Below are 17,873 nucleotides of genomic sequence, written 5' to 3'. Positions count from 1 at the left end.
TCATTAATTTGGATTGATTGTTTGAATTATTGATTTCTACACAGCAAAACACAAGCCGCCTGGAATAAAGGTGAAAAAATCTCAAAATACCAAAAAAAAAATGAAAAAAAAAAGACAAAAAAATCTGTCAACAGGTTAAGAAAAATCATCTCACCAAGAATTCTAATTAAAAAAAGAAATCTTAAATTACGATTGTTTTGCTATTGAAAAACTTTCTTAATAAGATTATTTTTCTGGCAAAACAGAAAATAATACATTTTTACTTAAAAGAAGGGTCTTTTTACTTTCTTAAAATTCAGTTTTCCAGTGTAAAGTTTTGCATTTTTTCTAAATAACAATAATTTAAAAGCTATTTTTCTAGTTTGTCTTAGCTCGTTTTACCCAGAGCCGATGCCTCTTTTCCATCTCTCCAGCTCTGACATTTCCTCTCCGCTTCATGATTTGTTATATTTTTGAGACTTTTCTCTCCCCCTCACCGCCTCGCCTCCCTCCTGTGACTCTGACAGGAAGCTGCATCCACCCCACAGGTCCAGAGGTGTGCGCTCAGTAGACTTGCAGATTTAGTATGTGTCTCCATGAGTGTGGATGGCTGCAGTAAATGGCTTTCAGGATCCTCTGGGTTTTCTTTGAACTGTGCTCACAGAGAGCAGCCATGACTAACCCAGGATGCCATTTATTAAGACTGAAGGAGGAAGTTGAAGACGTCAGAAAAAAATGGTTTCTTTTCAGTAGAAGTAAAGTGAGGCGAGGACCGACCAGTGCTACTGCTGTGCCGATGGGGAATAGGAGAAAAAAACATTCTAAAAATCAAGAAAAATACCTTTTCTCTTTTACAAAAAAAGTTTAAATTGGCTGTAAAATATTTAAATAAATGAACAAATATTTGCAACATTCACTATAACCTATTTGAATTTTTATGAAAAGGAGTCACATGATGTGGGTTTAAAAATATAATCATGGTTGATTCACTTTTTTATTATATTTTCATGATTTTATCTCATGTTTCTTTTACTTACTGTCCAGTTGGAATATTTTTTCTTTACCTTTACTTTTTGATATTTTAAACTGTATATTTTTTTTGTTTTTCACAGAAACTTAAATTTTTGATCTTTAAAAATTATGTATTTTTCCCAAATATATTATAGAGGACTTAATATTTTTAAGTATAGCTTGTGTTTTTTTTGTTGTTTTAAATTATTTGCCTTGTTTTCTTCCTCAACAGTTTTTGATGACGATGGACAGAAAAATACGAGCACTGAAAATAGTGTTATGCATTTTTTAGTGACCGGCTCTGAGGACAACAACAAATGAAAGCATTTTTTTTTTTTTTCATTTCATCCACACTGGCTAATTTTGTTGATTTGACTCCATTTAATACATTGATCCCAGATGCAGTTAAGAACCAAAAACATCTGTCAGTACAATGTAGGGATGCCTGTAGGAAGTTTGACAAAAGATAACATGTAGATGAAAGCACCTTTTTTGATTTTTAAACATACAAAACATTGAGTTTTGCAGCTTGATGGGTAATAAATTTAAAAAAAAGAAAAAACGTATGGAGCCTTTTAGTTAATGTATTAAGAGAAAGAGTTAGACGTCTTTCTTGGACAAAGAAATCATAACAGCGGTTATACCCATAAACATTAAAGTGATGACGTAGTGTACGTCTCTGACCTTCAAACCTCAAAGACAAATATTACATCACAGCTGGCAATGATCCACAAACCACATATTCAACTTAAGTGCATAAAATAAATCTCTCAAAACAAAACATCAAAGTGAGCAGAGAGACTGTTTAATCATAGAAACGAGTTTTTCTTTAACTTAAAGTGACAATCCATCCATTTCAATGTTATCGAAAAACAATAATAACAGAACTGTGTTTAAATCCATAATCCAATTGAGATTAATACTTTTATAATTAAAAGTTGCTATAAAGATGAGATTAATTTTGATCAAAAATAGTTAAAAAGCTATCATCCCTTAAAAACACATTGCCACATAGAAACTTTTCTCCTTTACATCATTTGAAACAAAAACAGAGAGAATGTCTTAATTTAGATATTATGTCTTGATTAATCGGATTGTCATTGAACGGTTTTGACAAAAACAGTGAATGTAATATTAATTAATACTAATGTACCTTGGAATAAAAGTGTTTCTAAGGGAGGACTAATACAGCTCCAAATATTCCCAGAATCCTTTGCAAAAGCCTTTTTGTAGACTCATTAAGCAACCAACAGCATCTTAAACAATGCTCGTTATCTCAATTAACTCAAATATCTTTCACATTTTACACAGACTCAGATTTAAGCAAAAGGTGTTACATAGTGTAGCGACTGACTGACGTTGTTGGGGCTCTGTTATATGTGTTAATGTGTTCTGTGTTACATCGTTGCTCCAGTGTGATTGGATATGTGTGAGAGTGGGCGGAGGAGCAGGGAATATAAGGGGGGTCGCGGGTGCATGAAAGGGGGGATGAACGAGGGCTGAGCGAATGAGAATTATTGTCGTTTATGCTGTATTCGGCGTGGTTACGGCCGACAGTAACCGTTAAGAGTCATTAAAAGCTTCACGGTTGGAAACGGTCGCCTCCGCTTCGTCATTGCGTCCAGCAGGACGCTACAATATTTTTGCAGCTTCAGTTTCCATGACTACCATCAGTGTTTTTGACCTTATAGCTGAATACATTTTTTGAAAAAGATTTTCAGGTCTGTGTGTGTGTGTTTTTTTTTTTTTTTATTCACTGGTTGGCGTCATATCCTCTGCTGGAGCTTGTTTGTCTGAAGGAACAGAGCTGAGTGTTAAGAGGAAAATGTCATTAATTTCTAGGGACTTTGTCTCACTTGAAATATTCAAGATTTCAGGAGATCATTTAAAAAGGGATTTACAAAGCTTGTGCTATGCATGTTTTTAACAGCCTGTCTCGATTTTATATTGGAATAAACGAGGTTTGACAAAGCTCTACTCCATTGAAAGCTGCCCTGTGGTCTTCCAGTCGTAGCAAATAGATTTAATGATACTTTTTTTCTTATAGTCATAATCCTTTTATACTCTTTTTTTCAGTGGATGTCACACCAACCTGACTGCAAAATTCACTGGCTTTGCCAATAAGAAGTCTGTGGTTAAAAAAATCAGAATTTATTTTTATTTGGCACAGAAATACAAAATTCTTTAGATGCAGCTTTTATTTATAGTAGAATTCTTCACTGGAATCCATCATGATTCTGCAAACTGTTGGTAAACAGCATTATAGCTGCTTCCTACCATCTCACTTTATAAATCATGAAAGGAAAGGAAAAAAATGCGCATATATTATAAAAAATGAGCATTATTCTTCAGTGTAAGCTAATACTAATGTTGGAAATAAGTCATCCCTGAAAGTATCTTTTGATTATCCACTGTTAAACATCAGAGCAGCTCAGCTTCTCCGCTTCCTTTCAAGCGTGGCAGAAAATTTGAATGAGTCATTATGCTTTTGATGTTACAACAAAGAGATGGCATAATGCGGGCAGAGAAATTATGCTTTTCTGTGTTTGAAACAGGACAAAAACCTGTTGAAATATTTTTTTGGATCACAGTTTGCTTGGTTTTTTTTAGGAGTACATGAGCTGTTCGACTCATCTTTGACTTTGCACTTTTTGCTCTACAGATGAACGTTTCCAAACTTTATCCTTCATCTCTGAACTAATATAAAAAATGTCCCCCTCACTCACCGTCTACAGCCATTGCCTTAAATAGTTTTATTAACACCAAAGTGGATTGAAAGCTTTGGCCTCCAGTGTAGTATTTTTAACGCTGTCGATTGGCGAAGCTCCCGTTGGTGGGAGTGGGACTGGTACAGAGCATGAAATCGATGCCGACGGCATGGGTGAAGATGTTGAAGTATTTGTTGAGACTAAAGTACATGTGATATACTGGCACTTAGCACAAGGTAGTCCAATAAGTGAGTCACTATTGATTTCAGCTGTTGGATCCACTTCAATCAACCTTTTAACAAAGAGCTGAAAGCAAGAAAAGTGCCTGATATTGAGGTTGTGGTGATTTGATTTTCAAAAATGTACTTCATACAGGGTGACATTCAACAGTTTTATTTGTTCTGAATGTAGTCACACTCTGTTGTGCATGGTGAAAGTCTTAAACTCAGAGTCCTTGCCTCAGTTCTCCTGCAGAGATGTGACTCCGGAGCTCGGCAGCAGCAGTTTCTTCTCCAGCTCTTCCTTCCACTGAATATTACAGATGTGGGCTATAATTTGTGTTAACAAGGGGGAGGCCTCTCCTTTCATTTCCACTTATAGCTAATATCCGTCAACATCACGGGCATCGCTGACTCATGCAGGTCATAGCACCCTGCCAAAAAGCCATGGCACGGATAATTAAACTAACTCCAGCACTGGCTTTAGAGGTACGATGTACCAATCTATACATATCTCTACTGATCTTAGATTTACATTGAATTTTTATTCAGTTAAAATGTTTTACCAATTACTATTGTTCTGTTATACAGAGTTCTGCCCGTTAACATTGTTTCTATTGCTTATTTATAATGTATTTTTACCCTTTAACAGTGTTGATATACTCTAATATTCTTTTCTGCTAACGTTGTTTTTCATATAGCAGTTTGGAGACAAATTTGCCATGTTTGTCTGTAAGTTCAAAAACGACCTTTTATTTGCAGATATAATTTTTTAACGTGGAATGTCTCTGTCAAATAAACTAAAGAAAAACAATTCATGTTACTTTATCTTGATACTACAATAAATGATTTTTTACCAGGAGGAAATAAAAAAGTGTGTTATGATTCAGTTGGGAATGTTATATTTCTGTCCTCAGTTTCTGTATGAATGAGTGAAGGCATCAACTCATGTTCAAGTGGCCACTTTCAATAAAAAACGCTCACAGACTAGAATTTCTGATTTACGGGTATGGCAAGCAAAAAAGGTCAATAATCGTCAGGAAAGGCGCCATAAAAAATCCAGTTTCTGGAAAGCACAAGACGGCATAATTTATGTGCTACTTTTAAAATATACATACAAAGAGGCGTTTTTCATGGCCAATACACCATTTTTTTTATTGTTGGCGGTAATTGATTTGGTAGAGATGTGTGGGTGGAGTTCGCTTCAAATCATGGAAGAGGCAACGGTTGTAAACATAATCAGTAAGGAGAAATAATGAATTAATGACACCAAAATGAACATTTAAAGGAACAGAGCTGGGAAAAAACAAAAGCCTGTAGCAAAATCTGTGGGATTAGCATCGGTTTGACTTTTTGCTCAGAGCCTCTTTCTATTGTAGGTGGTGGACGAGCACTGATAAACAGTAAAAACACTAAAGAGGAAGAATCTCCTCCCTGCCATTACCTGCGTATCTGGTGCTGGTGCTGTACAACACCAGCTGGATACACAGTCATAAAACTGCGTAGATCGCGTTCTTGAATGCACCGACGCGTCCGGTGTGTAAGCACATTGACATCCTGATTTTATGATTTCGAGACACACTAAGAGACTAAAGATGTGACCAGAGGTCATGTGTTAGGCAGCATTGTCCTGCTGAAGCCACGCAACGCAACTTCAAGAGACCATTTCCAATGAAAAGTCTATGTAAACCGGCATTCCCGGTTCTAGCATCCATTTGTTGCTATGCAAGTTTGTAAGATTGATTTTAGGCTCTGCATACAATTTGCATGACCATGGAACACACGTTTAAAGTTAAACCAGTTGAACTTGGACAAATCAGGGACTTTTATGTGATTGTGGCAAATTATAGTGTCACTTTTAAGTGCCGACCATTTGAAAACTGATCATGGAGCAGAAATTAATAAATGCGGCTGGAATTATACGACACAAGCCCTGTGTGAACGGAGCACTATTGGAGGAACACAAAAGAATCAGAAGCAGGTAAATCTGAAAAAGTGATCTTTGAGTATCATAGACAAAATGCCACTATATTAACAACATTTATAAAGATAAATGGTTTTAAGAGTGTAATTATTCATCTACAAGCTGTATGATAAATCCAGCGCACACACTTAGAGTGAAGCACTAAACTAACACAGAGTCTGCATTGCCGTCTGCACACAACCACAGCTGCCCGGTGACCGCACTGGCATTCTCACCTCTGGTCCCACACTTGCCAAATGGCTGTAACCAGAAGTGACAATGCCAGCAGCTGCTGAAGGGGCCTTTTCTGAAGGAATGCTGGACAGACTGCAGCAATCTCTGCAGGTTTAAAAATAGCAACACTCAAACCTGCATACGTGTAAATGGGTCGGGGTGTGGGATTTGTGATGGGCAAATTGCTTTTGTCTATGAACTCTTCTCTGGTTGTGTGGTCCTGGACCAGCGCTTTGTCTTCACTGCAGTCCTCAGAGGGTCATTGAAGCAACATTTGAACACAACTTTATCCTGTCTCTTTGAATGCTCTTTGAGTTTGCTCCAGGGCTTTGGCCTTCCACAAAGGGCCATTTATTTACAAACAGCAGAGAAGAATTGCTCTGCATTTGTGTCATTAGGATGACTTGTGTCTTGGACACAGTTTTCTACTTTCAAATAAAGTGGGTAGGGTTTGGGATATTCTTCATGCAGATCCTTTGGTTTTGACCTCTATTACTTATGATGCAGTTTGCAACCATTTACTGTGGAAGGCTTCTTCTTTACCAGGAATGAGTCACTTAAAAGTCAGCAACAGAAATGTTTAAATCGGTAAGTATGTATGGGAAGGATCCACAAATGGATCCTTGTCTGCAGATATTCCGATTCCGCTGGTCAGGGAGAAAGAGGCTCAGAGACATTTAAGAAGGCCAGATCATTTAGGGACTTAAACAAATGAAGGAACTCTAAAATGAATTTTACAATGCACAGGAAGCCAATGGAGGGAAGCCAGGATTCGTGTAAAGTGATTTTAAATTAGTACAAATGCAACTGTGTTCTTGACCGTTTGGAGACGAAAGAGAATGGTCCAGGACTCCAAAACAAAATGACTTATAAAGCAATCCAGCTACTGTGTTAGGAAAGCGTGGATAGCTAGAACAAAATAAAATAGAAAACCTTCATTGACAAAAAAATATATATATATAGTATAGTAAAGCGTAATAAACGGTTCTCTTAAAAATTAACTTATATCGAAAAGTGTCATTTTGATCAAATAAAAAAGGCTTTACCTTTTCCTGCTGCATTATGTGAAATAAGGTGGAAAACACGGATCAAACACAACCACTTCTGATTTCCCTCTAATTTTTGATGTATGACAAGAATGAAATAAATGAGAACTCTTCATATTCATTTTCTTACCCTGTATCCCATTCGAGGTCTCGGGGTTGCTGGAGACTTTCCTGGCTACTGTTGGACGAAGTGGGGTACGCCCTGGACAGGTCACTAGTTTGTCGCATGACCACATGATCACTCACATTCACACCTAGAAGTGAAGTATGTTTTCAGACTGTTGAAGGAAGCTGGAGAAAACCTGATAGGACATATCTCACATATGGTATCAGCAAAATAGATACAAAGGAAAAAAGAAGCGGTCCTGAAGTTGTGCCCTGTGGAACTCCATAAGACAGAGCATCTGTTCTAATTTAAAACCAGACAGGCTGCACTGCAAACCCCACAAAGTTATGAAGTTTATTGCATCAAACGCAAAAAATGAGTCCAGCAGTACGGAGATCACATCATCTCTTCCAGAGAATGTCATTAAATAAACGGTGGAGGGTGGCATCCAGCAGAAAGCCCCATGGCTTATTATGGCTGACAAACCCTTTAAAAACAGTCAAACCTCCTAAATACAGATGAAGATGGGACAGACGGAGAGGAGTGAGATGAGAGGAATCAGTCTAGGCAGCAGCAGAGATCACTGCTGATAATAGAAACTTTCTCAAAGAAGTTCAAAAGGTTATTTCACATTTCAGGAGATGCTTCCTGATAAAAATAAAACATGAATAACCTTTTTTATGACGTTTGACAGATTTTCTTTTTAGAGACTTATGTTAGTGATGCAGCTTGTCCTTCTGCTTTGTGACGCTCCTCTTATTGAACCACTTCCCTATGATAGATTATTAATTAAAAAAAGTCAGATCTTGTCAGTTTGTAATTTTGTTACAACGGTGCTTTTTTCCCTCCACTCATCCATCTCACTCATTAGGGGATGTGGATGTCTGTTGTCTCAGCAGGTCTGCTTGGACAGGCCATTAAGAGAGTGAATGGATTGTGTAGATACCCTCTTAAGTGCTTCTGAACAAAACTTCTGCCAACTGATCAATGGGGAAATTAGATCTTCTTTCTCTAATGTTCTATTTTCTTCTGAGACTGGCATGGCGATGCGCGTAGATAGAGTCAGAGAAGTTAGTAATAGAATATGTATTACTTGAATACGTATTAAAGCAGCCTGTGTTGATAATAAATAAGTTTTGGTCACAAAAAGAAACAGAATCAAGTTGTGAAAATTCTAATAATTTTGAGGTCAGGAGGAACCCATATCATCATATCATGTTTGATTGCTGCTTTGAATCTCTTGTTGCTTTCCTGGAGTCCCAAAGCTAAAGAAATGTAAATTAGACTGAAACAAGTCAGTGACTTTTTTCTTAACCCTTTATTATCAGAAATGTAGCCCAAATACCACACACTGCTTGACAAATCCGTTTACGAGATCACCGCGAATCAGCTGATTCTGATGTGGAGAAAAGTGACTTTGAACTGGGCATGACTGCCACTTTTCTCTGTGACGGAATCAACTGATTCACTAGGATTGTGTCAGCATTTCACCTCCACATTTCATCAGCACAAGGCTGTCAACACTGAAGCTAAAGCTCCAGTATAAAAGTTGGATTTCTTAAAGGGCCTATGCCATGCAAAATCAACTTTTAGTGTTTTGTAGTATTCATCCCTCACTATAAACAACCCACCAAGTGGTATTTTGATCTGCTCATGCATTTCTGAGTACTCATCTAGAAAACTGCACTCTCAGCTCCAGCCCCGCCCCCAACCCACGAAACATGTGGGTTCTCATGAGCTGATGTCCCAGATTGAGAACAGCCCCGTCCACGCTCCAGGAAGAGTCTGTGCCGCCAGAACTCCCCATCAGGCTAACACAAATACTAAAATTTTCCTCAAAGCTAGCGTTGATTAGCTGTTAACTTCGCCACTTAGCCAGTGGTCCTCAGACTCTAGCCACATCACTCAATAAACGGTGATCAGTGGCTGACTTTGCTGCTCAGCTAGTGATGATCAGCCGCTAGCTTAGCCGCTCAGCTAGCTTAGCCGCTCAGCTAGCTTAGCCGCTATCCCCAGCCATTGCTACAACTAGTGTAGGGGTAGCTGGTGCTATTAGAGGGCAGATTTACACATCCATCTTTGCAAAAGTTCTATGTTGTTTTTTTTTTTTGGTGGGTGAAATGCAGACACACTGTCGACGCCGGCTCAATGATGACTTCATGAAATGGGCGGCACCCACAGGCAGTGAAAGGCGGAGCCTCAGAAATTGAGGCGTCTTACTTCCTGGTAGGGAAAAAACTCACAAAAATAACTCACATTTCATAAATAATTTGTTCTTTAGTGAGCCAAAGGTAATGTATGATCATGTATATGGATATAGTTTACTCCGAAAGACTTAAGAAAAGCATGGTATAGGCCCCATTAAGATATAACATGGTATAGCTTTGCTTTATCTGCAGCTTCTTTTGATCTGTTTTCTAAAACAACTTACTTGTAGAAAAGGTAGAAATCTTTTTAAATGGGACAGGCAGGTTTTTCCATGAGTAGGAATTTATAAACTTGTTTTTTTTTATGTTTTTTTGGTCCTGCTCACAGTATCCACATAAACACAGTATCCACATAAAGGTCTATATTTCCAACCTGTATGTTTTGCAAGATCTGCATATTTCATGATTTAGAAATGCTGAAACCAACAGGGGTTTAATGTGGCATTGGACTATTTTGGACTTTCAGTTTGATCTAAAGGCTATGATGCTGCTACCATATATTTACTTTGAACATTATATTTAATAATTTGCTAAAAAGGATGTGCCTCGTTCTCATTTAAACTTCATGTTTGCCTTTTGTGCTTCAGCAAAAACCGCAGTTACTAAATTATTAAAGCGGTGCTCCTGACAACATCTGAGAAAAGGAAAAATATTTGGAGGTGATTAAGCAAATCTCTTCTGAGCCTCATGACTTTTACTGGCTGGATCATTTCTGCATGGACAATTGGTCTAATTTAAGCCCTTTGTGTGTGTGTGTGAGAGAGACATGCTGGACAGTGCTGTCATTTCCTCTCAGTGAGGATGCTGCAGGCGGCCTCAGCTTGACACACTGTTATCAGCCTCTCTGTCAGTGTTTCTGCCTCAGCTCCCTCATGGACAGCTCAGACAAAACAATGCTCAGCTTATCTTGTCGACTTCTGTGCATCCATGTGCTTTTTCAATGCTTGATACCTGTAGCAATAAATCAGTCGGATACAAGCTAATAACTACCCTTTCTTTTTCTCTCCTCAGCGGTGGATGCCGTGCCAGTTCGGAAAGATGGGGATCAGGTAAATATTTAAAAATCAAGTGTGCTTCAATGTTTTTCAGTCTGTTTTCCTACTTTACTGGAGGAATCAGTGAAAATCTGAATACTCTTTAGTGTAAAGTAGATGCTGGATGAAAGATTTTAGCTTTGGAAATACTTTATATACACATTTTAAATGATAAAACTGGAAAGGTTTGTTGCTGAAGAAGAGTTTTTTGCAAACCAAAAATATTCTGTCTTTTGTCCTTTTTGTGGTAATAATGTACGCCTGATATAGTTTACGACAAAAGTGTTTCACTTCAGACAGTTCTATGTTATGAAGTGATTTGTTAAACTATGTTTTTCTTTAGATTTTTTTTTAGTTCACAGAGCTTTATTGTGTAGATTGAATATTAAGTTTGGCATGAAGAATCTTTTGTGATTTAGAATTTCATGATTGAAATTCGAGTATTTCTGTCTAGTATTTGTAAGGCTATAGGTATGAAAGCTTTGGACTACTGAGACTCTTCAGAATTCTACCGGAATCAGCATCACATCATGTTTCCACACTTTGAATAAAACAGGAATCAATTAGAATGGTCAAGAAATGCAGAGCAAAACCAAATTTGGGATTTTTTACTTTACTCATCAATTAAACGAAGTTTGGTGGATTCTCCTTGTCTAAAAACGTACCTAAACTGACCAAATCTGTCTTTCTAACCCTTATGTTAGCACTCTTTGCTTAAAATATTCTGTGGGATTAAAAATCCTTTCAGTCTTGTTCAGTATTAATCTATAAGCACAAACAGAGAGAATTTTCTATTGCATACAATGAGTTTAGGAATCAAACCTGTTTACTAACTAAGAAACTACAAATTTTTACACAAGAACAACTTTTTCCTACATTATTTTGTTCTTAAACTTCACTACGATCATCTTTTGATTGTCCTAAAAGTGTTCCTAATAGTCTTTAATGATGAATTTATCATTTTTAGCCAAAATCAGAAAACCTGTTTTCTACAACATAGTTTCTTCAGAACCAGGAGTTCATCAAAAATTCGACTCTGAGTTGTTGGCTGAACTGTTCCCTATTTTCCCATCATCCATCTGTTAACACACTCTCCCCAGCCTAATATCACTGGTGCAACAAAAATGGCGAGCAATATTGGAGCAATCCAGCCATAAAGCTTTGAGCTTAGACGAGGAAAATGAACATTTGCCTGAGCAGGGAGACTGTGACTCGCCGATTGTAGCTTCTACATCAGTTACAAGCTTTTTTCAACAGCATTTTTTTAATCTTCTCCTAATTCACAACAATTTGAATGAATAACTACACAGAAACACAGTTTTAATCTTAATTTTCTTTATATATGTCCTATAGCATGAGATAAATGATGTTGAAAAGCAAATTTCAGTGAAGCAGGTCTTTAAATTGTTAGTAAAGTCATTCAGAAATCAGGTTTGTCCCCAGAAAACCTTATAAACATGCAATTTGTAAAGCAACCACATGGTGCACTGAAGCGATGTTCATTTAAACTAGCCTGATCTGAGGGCAGGGTCGTTCGAGGTGAACGGCGTGATTGAGTGAGACGCATTTTGTTCCTGCAGTGTGCATATTTTGTATTATATTGTTCCTGTTGAAGGTCAGGGCACTCAAACATGAATTTAACTTATTTACAAAAGAAGCCAATGAGTTCTTCCACTCTGATGCCTGATCTGGAGGATGTCTTTAACAGGCTGAAGCAGTGAACTGACCCCCTATTCAAACCATTATTCAGAACACGGCTGATGAATAGGCAGAAGCCAAAAAGCCCTGGAAGCCTGTCTGCTCTGAGGGTCTGGCAGCATCACTGAGGATGTCTGCAGCGAACACTTAATAAAATATTAAATGTGGTTGAACGTCCTAATGATAAACAGTTTAAGCATATGAAGAACACTCACTTATCTGTTATGCACATTAAGTTATGTGCAGCAGGTCTGTTATAGCAGCCTCTGTTTTTGGGGTACTTTCGCTTCATTTGAAATCTCCTTTCTGTTAAATTTTAACACAGTTTTTAAAGCCAATAAAGCTATCACACATGAAAAATATAGCTGACTGGCTCAATATCTAAGTGGAAACTGGACTAAACCTCAATGTACAACGGAGTGAAACACAGATTTAAATAGATTCAGAAGATCATTTTTTTTCTTAGAGTGAAATATAAATAAAGTTATAGTTTGCCTTGTTTTTTTAGGACATTTTTCTCAAAACAGGTTAAATTCGTTTTTTGCTGTAAATGTGATGTTTTCCTGCAAAGTGTCTCACAGTCCTAAAATCAGCTGTTTTAAGCTAAGTTCATAAACTGACATGTCAGTACATCAGAAAAATAATAATAAAAAAAAGCAGAGTCCATTAATGTTGAAAAAAATATATAATTCTAAAAATAACCAAGACGAATTCTGAAACACTTTTATCCCATTGTAACAGAGAAAATAAAACAAATTTGGGAAAAATGTGTCAGGTCAACATGTCTCCAACTGATTTCAGTTTAGTTTCTGTGAGTCTGAAGGTTTTAGAGTCTACTTTGAGGACAGTGGGATGGGCAGATAAAACTCTGATATCTGACATCCAGGTGTGAGGAGGCAATACATTAAACTTCAGTTGGTTTTTGCACAAACATCCTCATTTTGAGGTCTGTTCTGATAAAGTCTGATTCGAGATGACACCATAGGTTTCATGCCGTCACTGTGGATCTCATTGTTATTATTCAATTCTTGGTGCAGATATTAGTGGGTTATTGATCTAATGTTTTTAGTGCAATCTGTAATTGGTGAATTTCAGTTTAACATCACTGTGTGGAACACATGGATCTATTTCAGGTTACACTATTTTCAGAGCTTACATTGTGTTTTTCAAACCACAAAATCTGGTGATATTATTTGCAGATGATGTCTAGATCTATCTGGTAGAAGTTGCTTTATGACCAGTTTTCTAGCCAATGCAAGTCTTGCTTTTTTTCCAGGTTACGTTCTGTAAAACAGACATCTGTATCTTTGCTTAATTTTTGGAGTCCTAACTTAACCTAACTTGTTTCAAATCCAGATCTGTTTCCAGAAAAAATGATCTTACTTGCATGTCTTTTAAATTATATTTGTAAAAATTGTAATGAAAACATTAAAAAAATAACTATTTTGTGTCTGATATAAAAGGAGTCTATGGATGATTTTATATTCATTAGATATTAATTTACTTATCTTGAATTCCCATGAAAAATGTAGTTGATATTGACATTTTAGATCATATTTCATATTTTTAACATGTGCAAACACATTCCCGGGTTTCAGTTTTAATAGCAATAAAATACCTGATTTTTTGTGGCATCGGCCTGCAAAAGCTCTTATTAATAACAGGTCCCTGCTGCTCTCTTGAGTCTGGTTGTGCTCGACTGGAAGTGAAGGTGTGTCTGTTGATAGCTTCTTACCAAGGCCACAAAGCTGCTCTCCCCTGGGCTTGGACTATTACCGAGCCATGTATCAATTCTCAGTCGGAAACTCTGAAGAGACACAGTTGAGAGGAAGGCTTTGAAAGGACCTACAATCTCTTTCTCCACAAACTCTGTTGCTTTGAGCCTCGTTCCTGAAAGGAAAGACAGGCGTTACAAATGATTTCTGTCTTCCGGCCGTCACAAGAAACCTTGACACATTTGACACATTTCAATTTCAGCCTCAGTCTGGGCATTTGGTGGTGTCAGAAGCAGTTTTCAGTTTTGATTAAGTGCTGGTGAGTGCCGATCCCTCGGCAGCCTTGAAGTTGTTTACCTCCGCAAACATGCCTCTTCTGTGTAATTTATAGGCCCACAGAGAGAGAGAGGCTAGCAGGTGGGGGGGGGGGGGTTGACAATATCGAACACGGAAGACGTGATTCACGCTCGGATGTAGAAATTTAACCAGCAGACGGAAACGCATCCAAGTTTAAAGGCACTGCCAGTTCATAGCGACTAGAAATTAATGTCAAAGAAATTATTCAAAACAAATAAATTCAATGAAGAAGCTCCTACTGTTGACTTTTTAGTGACTGCATTAGTGTAATTTTAAGATTTTTTTCTTAAATAATTAATGTGATCCAACAGTTGGTATACGAATGCATTCCGTTTTAAAAAACAAGGCGGTTTTAGGGAAAATCTGTCCAACCCTGCATAAAACTGCGAAAAAAACAATGTCCTTCTGAACGTAATAACTGCTTTTGCCACCTTTAGCAACAACATATTTATTTAAAGGGGCCATACGAAGATAATTCTACTTTTAGAGGTTTTAAGTGCATTTTACTGTTCATTCCTCACTATAAAGAACCCCAAAGTGCTGTTTTGATCCATTCATGGATTTAAGAATAATTCTTTAAAAACCTGCACTGTCTGCAGCAGTCCCTCCCATACCCACGAAAATGAGCGAGTTGTATTACGCTGACGTCAGCATGATGTGATCCGCCCCCTCCAGGAAGAGTCTGCTCTGACAGCTCCGCCCCCAGTCGAACACTCAATTTCTCCACAGAGCTAGTGATGATCAGCAAAAAAACCTTTCATTTTAGATGCACAATACTGTATATCTTCCAGTTGTGTCCAGCTCAAACAGGTGTTTGTTACTTTAGACATAGCAATGCAGTAGCATTAAGGGTCTTGCCTAAGGAGCCACACTAGTTTAGGTTAATTCAAACCCCGATGCACCAGTCCTGCAGCTAACTTAGCCATCCAGCCACTTGGTGTTTCTCGTGTGTGGAAAAACTTAGCTCCACCTAGAGCATATAACTCATAGATCTATCAGAGATAACAAGCTGCCTATGTCTTCAAGCTGAAAACAGTCCCATACCATCATACTGACACCGCCATGCTTGACTGTTGCTCTCTTTCTGCAGTGCATGTTATGATTACAGATGTATCAGGACATAGACCTTCCAGAAAGTTCCTCTTTTGTCACATATTTTTTGTCCAAAACTTTCTGCAATAATTCAGACAGTTTCTTTTCAGCAGTGTCATTTTCTACCCAACCACTTTAAAAAAAAATATTGTTCTTATAATTGTTTTTGGAATCATTTTACATTATTTTTTAGATTATTTAACAGTTTTATTTAGTCCAACAGCTTCTGTTCACTAGATTTATTAATATAACAAATCTGACAATTTTCAGGTCTGAGTGTAACAAGAAAAAATTGACTAAATTTCACAAAAAGTGTGGAGTATTATCGGTGAAGTGTTACTGTGTAAGCAGGGACATGACTTTTTAACACAGGGTGAAGCATTTTCAAACAGTTTTATGTCAAAAATGAAACTGTCTTTTGAAACTGCTCTGGAAAAACGCAAATCTGTTTCACAGCACCAGATAACAGATATCCAAACTGAATGAACATTCCTGCATTTCATGTCTTTGCACAGATGAAAATCAAAGGTCTGGGATCGTTTTGTTTATGTCTCTAAAGAAACTGAAGTGACAAAACCATTCCTACAGAATCAGAGAAAAACGAATGAGCTGAAACAGAGACTGTTCGACATCAAAACTCTGATTCATGTTCGATTCCTTACAAACACACAAAAGAATCTGACTCAAAGGAAGCAGAGATTGATTCAACTTTGATTTAAGATTCATTTCATCTTTGATGGACTTTTCCTCTTTTATAAAAAGTTTTAAAAATACATTAATACAATTCAAGGACTTACTTTTCTTTCAAGTCTTCATGTCCTTTGGCATTTGAATAAACGGAATGTCTAAAAGAACTGTGGGGATTGGCAATATTTTTCTTTTACCTTATAACAAGGGTGTCAAACTTAATCGCAAAGGGGGCCAAAATCCAAAACACACCTTAGGTCGCGGACCAAAAGAGATAAGCATTTGTTGTTCACTTAAAAACCAAATTTTTAAAACCGTAACTTTTTAACATATGATTAACTAGATTTACAGCATTACCAGCGATAATGCTAATGTGAATGCTGTAAGCTGAATGTGGCCATTTAAGGTGCTAGTGCTGATAGTTGAAGATGCTGAAATTGATAGCTAAAAAGGCTGAAGCTGATAGCTAAAAAAAGCTGAAGTTGATAGCTGAAATCACTGAAGCTAATAGCTGAAAACGCTGAAGCAAATAGCTAGCAAACATATTAGCTAAATGCCAAATTAACATAAAAAAAAAAACAAAGGTTTCCCAAAACATGCATGTAGCTGAATAAAAATAACTAAACTTCAAAATAGCCTAAAAAAAGGGAAAAAAACCTAAATTAGCCAAACCAGCCAGTGTGTAAATATTAGCCTAGCTCCAAAACAGCCTAAAAAGCTAAAAAAAAACGAAATTAGCCAAAACAGCTAGCATGTAGCTGAAATATCAGCTAAACTCCAAAATAATCTAAAAAATCTTAGCAAATGCCAAAATAATCCAAAAAGCTAGCATAATATATATATTTTTTTACTTTAAAACTGTAACTTTTTAACATAAACACAAAAAATAAATTAGGCAAGAATATTATTCCAGCATAAATCAACCTAAACCTTCAATAACTTTCAATATTTTACTCTACATAAAAATATATTTTGTCAAAACTATACAAATTAGAAATAAGCGCAAGATAACATCGGGCCATTAATAACAATAAAATAAAATGATCTGGAGGGCTGGACATAATTACCAGAAGGGCCAGATCTGGCCCCTGGGCCTTGACTTCGACACACGTGCCTTAGAGCTATAATTTAATTGTGCCATTAATAGTGTTTTCTTTGGTTGACAGGTGGGTGTTCACTTGGGTAAAGTTAACGCCAGTCAATGTCCCTGACTCACCTAACTTTGCTGTTCAGAAACCTGTGAGTCAGAGATTATGGGTCCAGAATACATTTATTTGTGATTAAGCCACACTTAACTCCCAAAGTAAGAAAGAAGACTAATGTGACATTACTGCATATTCCCTTCCGGAGTCACTGCAGCACACGTTCAGGGTAGAAATATTCTGTCACGTTGCAGTTTCTCCTGAGATCCTTGAACCTCACGCCTCTTCAAACAGATTTGACCATCATAAATCACCCTACACAGTTATTTGTTTGTCTATATTAACATGACCTTCAGCCCTGCTGGATTTGCATGATCTGAATAATTTAGAGAGAGAGAGGTGGCTTTCTGCTCCATGGAACTGAAATTTATCTGGCAGAGTGGACGCGGGGATTGATCAGCATTTCAGCCTCACTGGTTTACAGCGGCACAAATCAAAAGTCCCCTCTGTGTATGAGGTGAGCTAGAAATGTAAGATGGTCAACCATACAGAAATAACTAAATGTAAACCAACTTGTGAGTAAATTAAATAGTAGCAACCTATTATATAATTTGAAAAAAATTGCAGTGGTTGGATTGTAAAGGATATAATTGGATAAAAGCCAAGTGAGAAACTC

The 17,873-nt window shown here is 37.1% G+C and overlaps 1 protein-coding gene across 15 annotated transcripts in view; it reads left to right on the top strand.

Annotated features, from left to right (window-relative positions):
- The window catches only part of LOC112162655 (protein FAM131B), a 67,087-nt gene that overhangs the window by 16,769 nt on the left and 32,445 nt on the right, over nt 1-17,873 (top strand). For all 15 annotated transcript variants that reach the window (XM_024298510.2, XM_036214194.1, XM_024298535.2 and 12 more), the window contains exon 2: nt 10,484-10,521. In XM_024298510.2, the coding sequence (XP_024154278.1) occupies nt 10,484-10,521 (38 nt within the window). The remainder of the gene's footprint in view (nt 1-10,483; nt 10,522-17,873) is intronic.

The sequence above is a fragment of the Oryzias melastigma genome, linkage group LG11, assembly GCF_002922805.2.
Source record: "Oryzias melastigma strain HK-1 linkage group LG11, ASM292280v2, whole genome shotgun sequence".
NCBI classification, from domain to species: Eukaryota; Metazoa; Chordata; class Actinopteri; order Beloniformes; family Adrianichthyidae; genus Oryzias; species Oryzias melastigma.
This window is presented reverse-complemented; position numbering and strand designations above follow the sequence as displayed.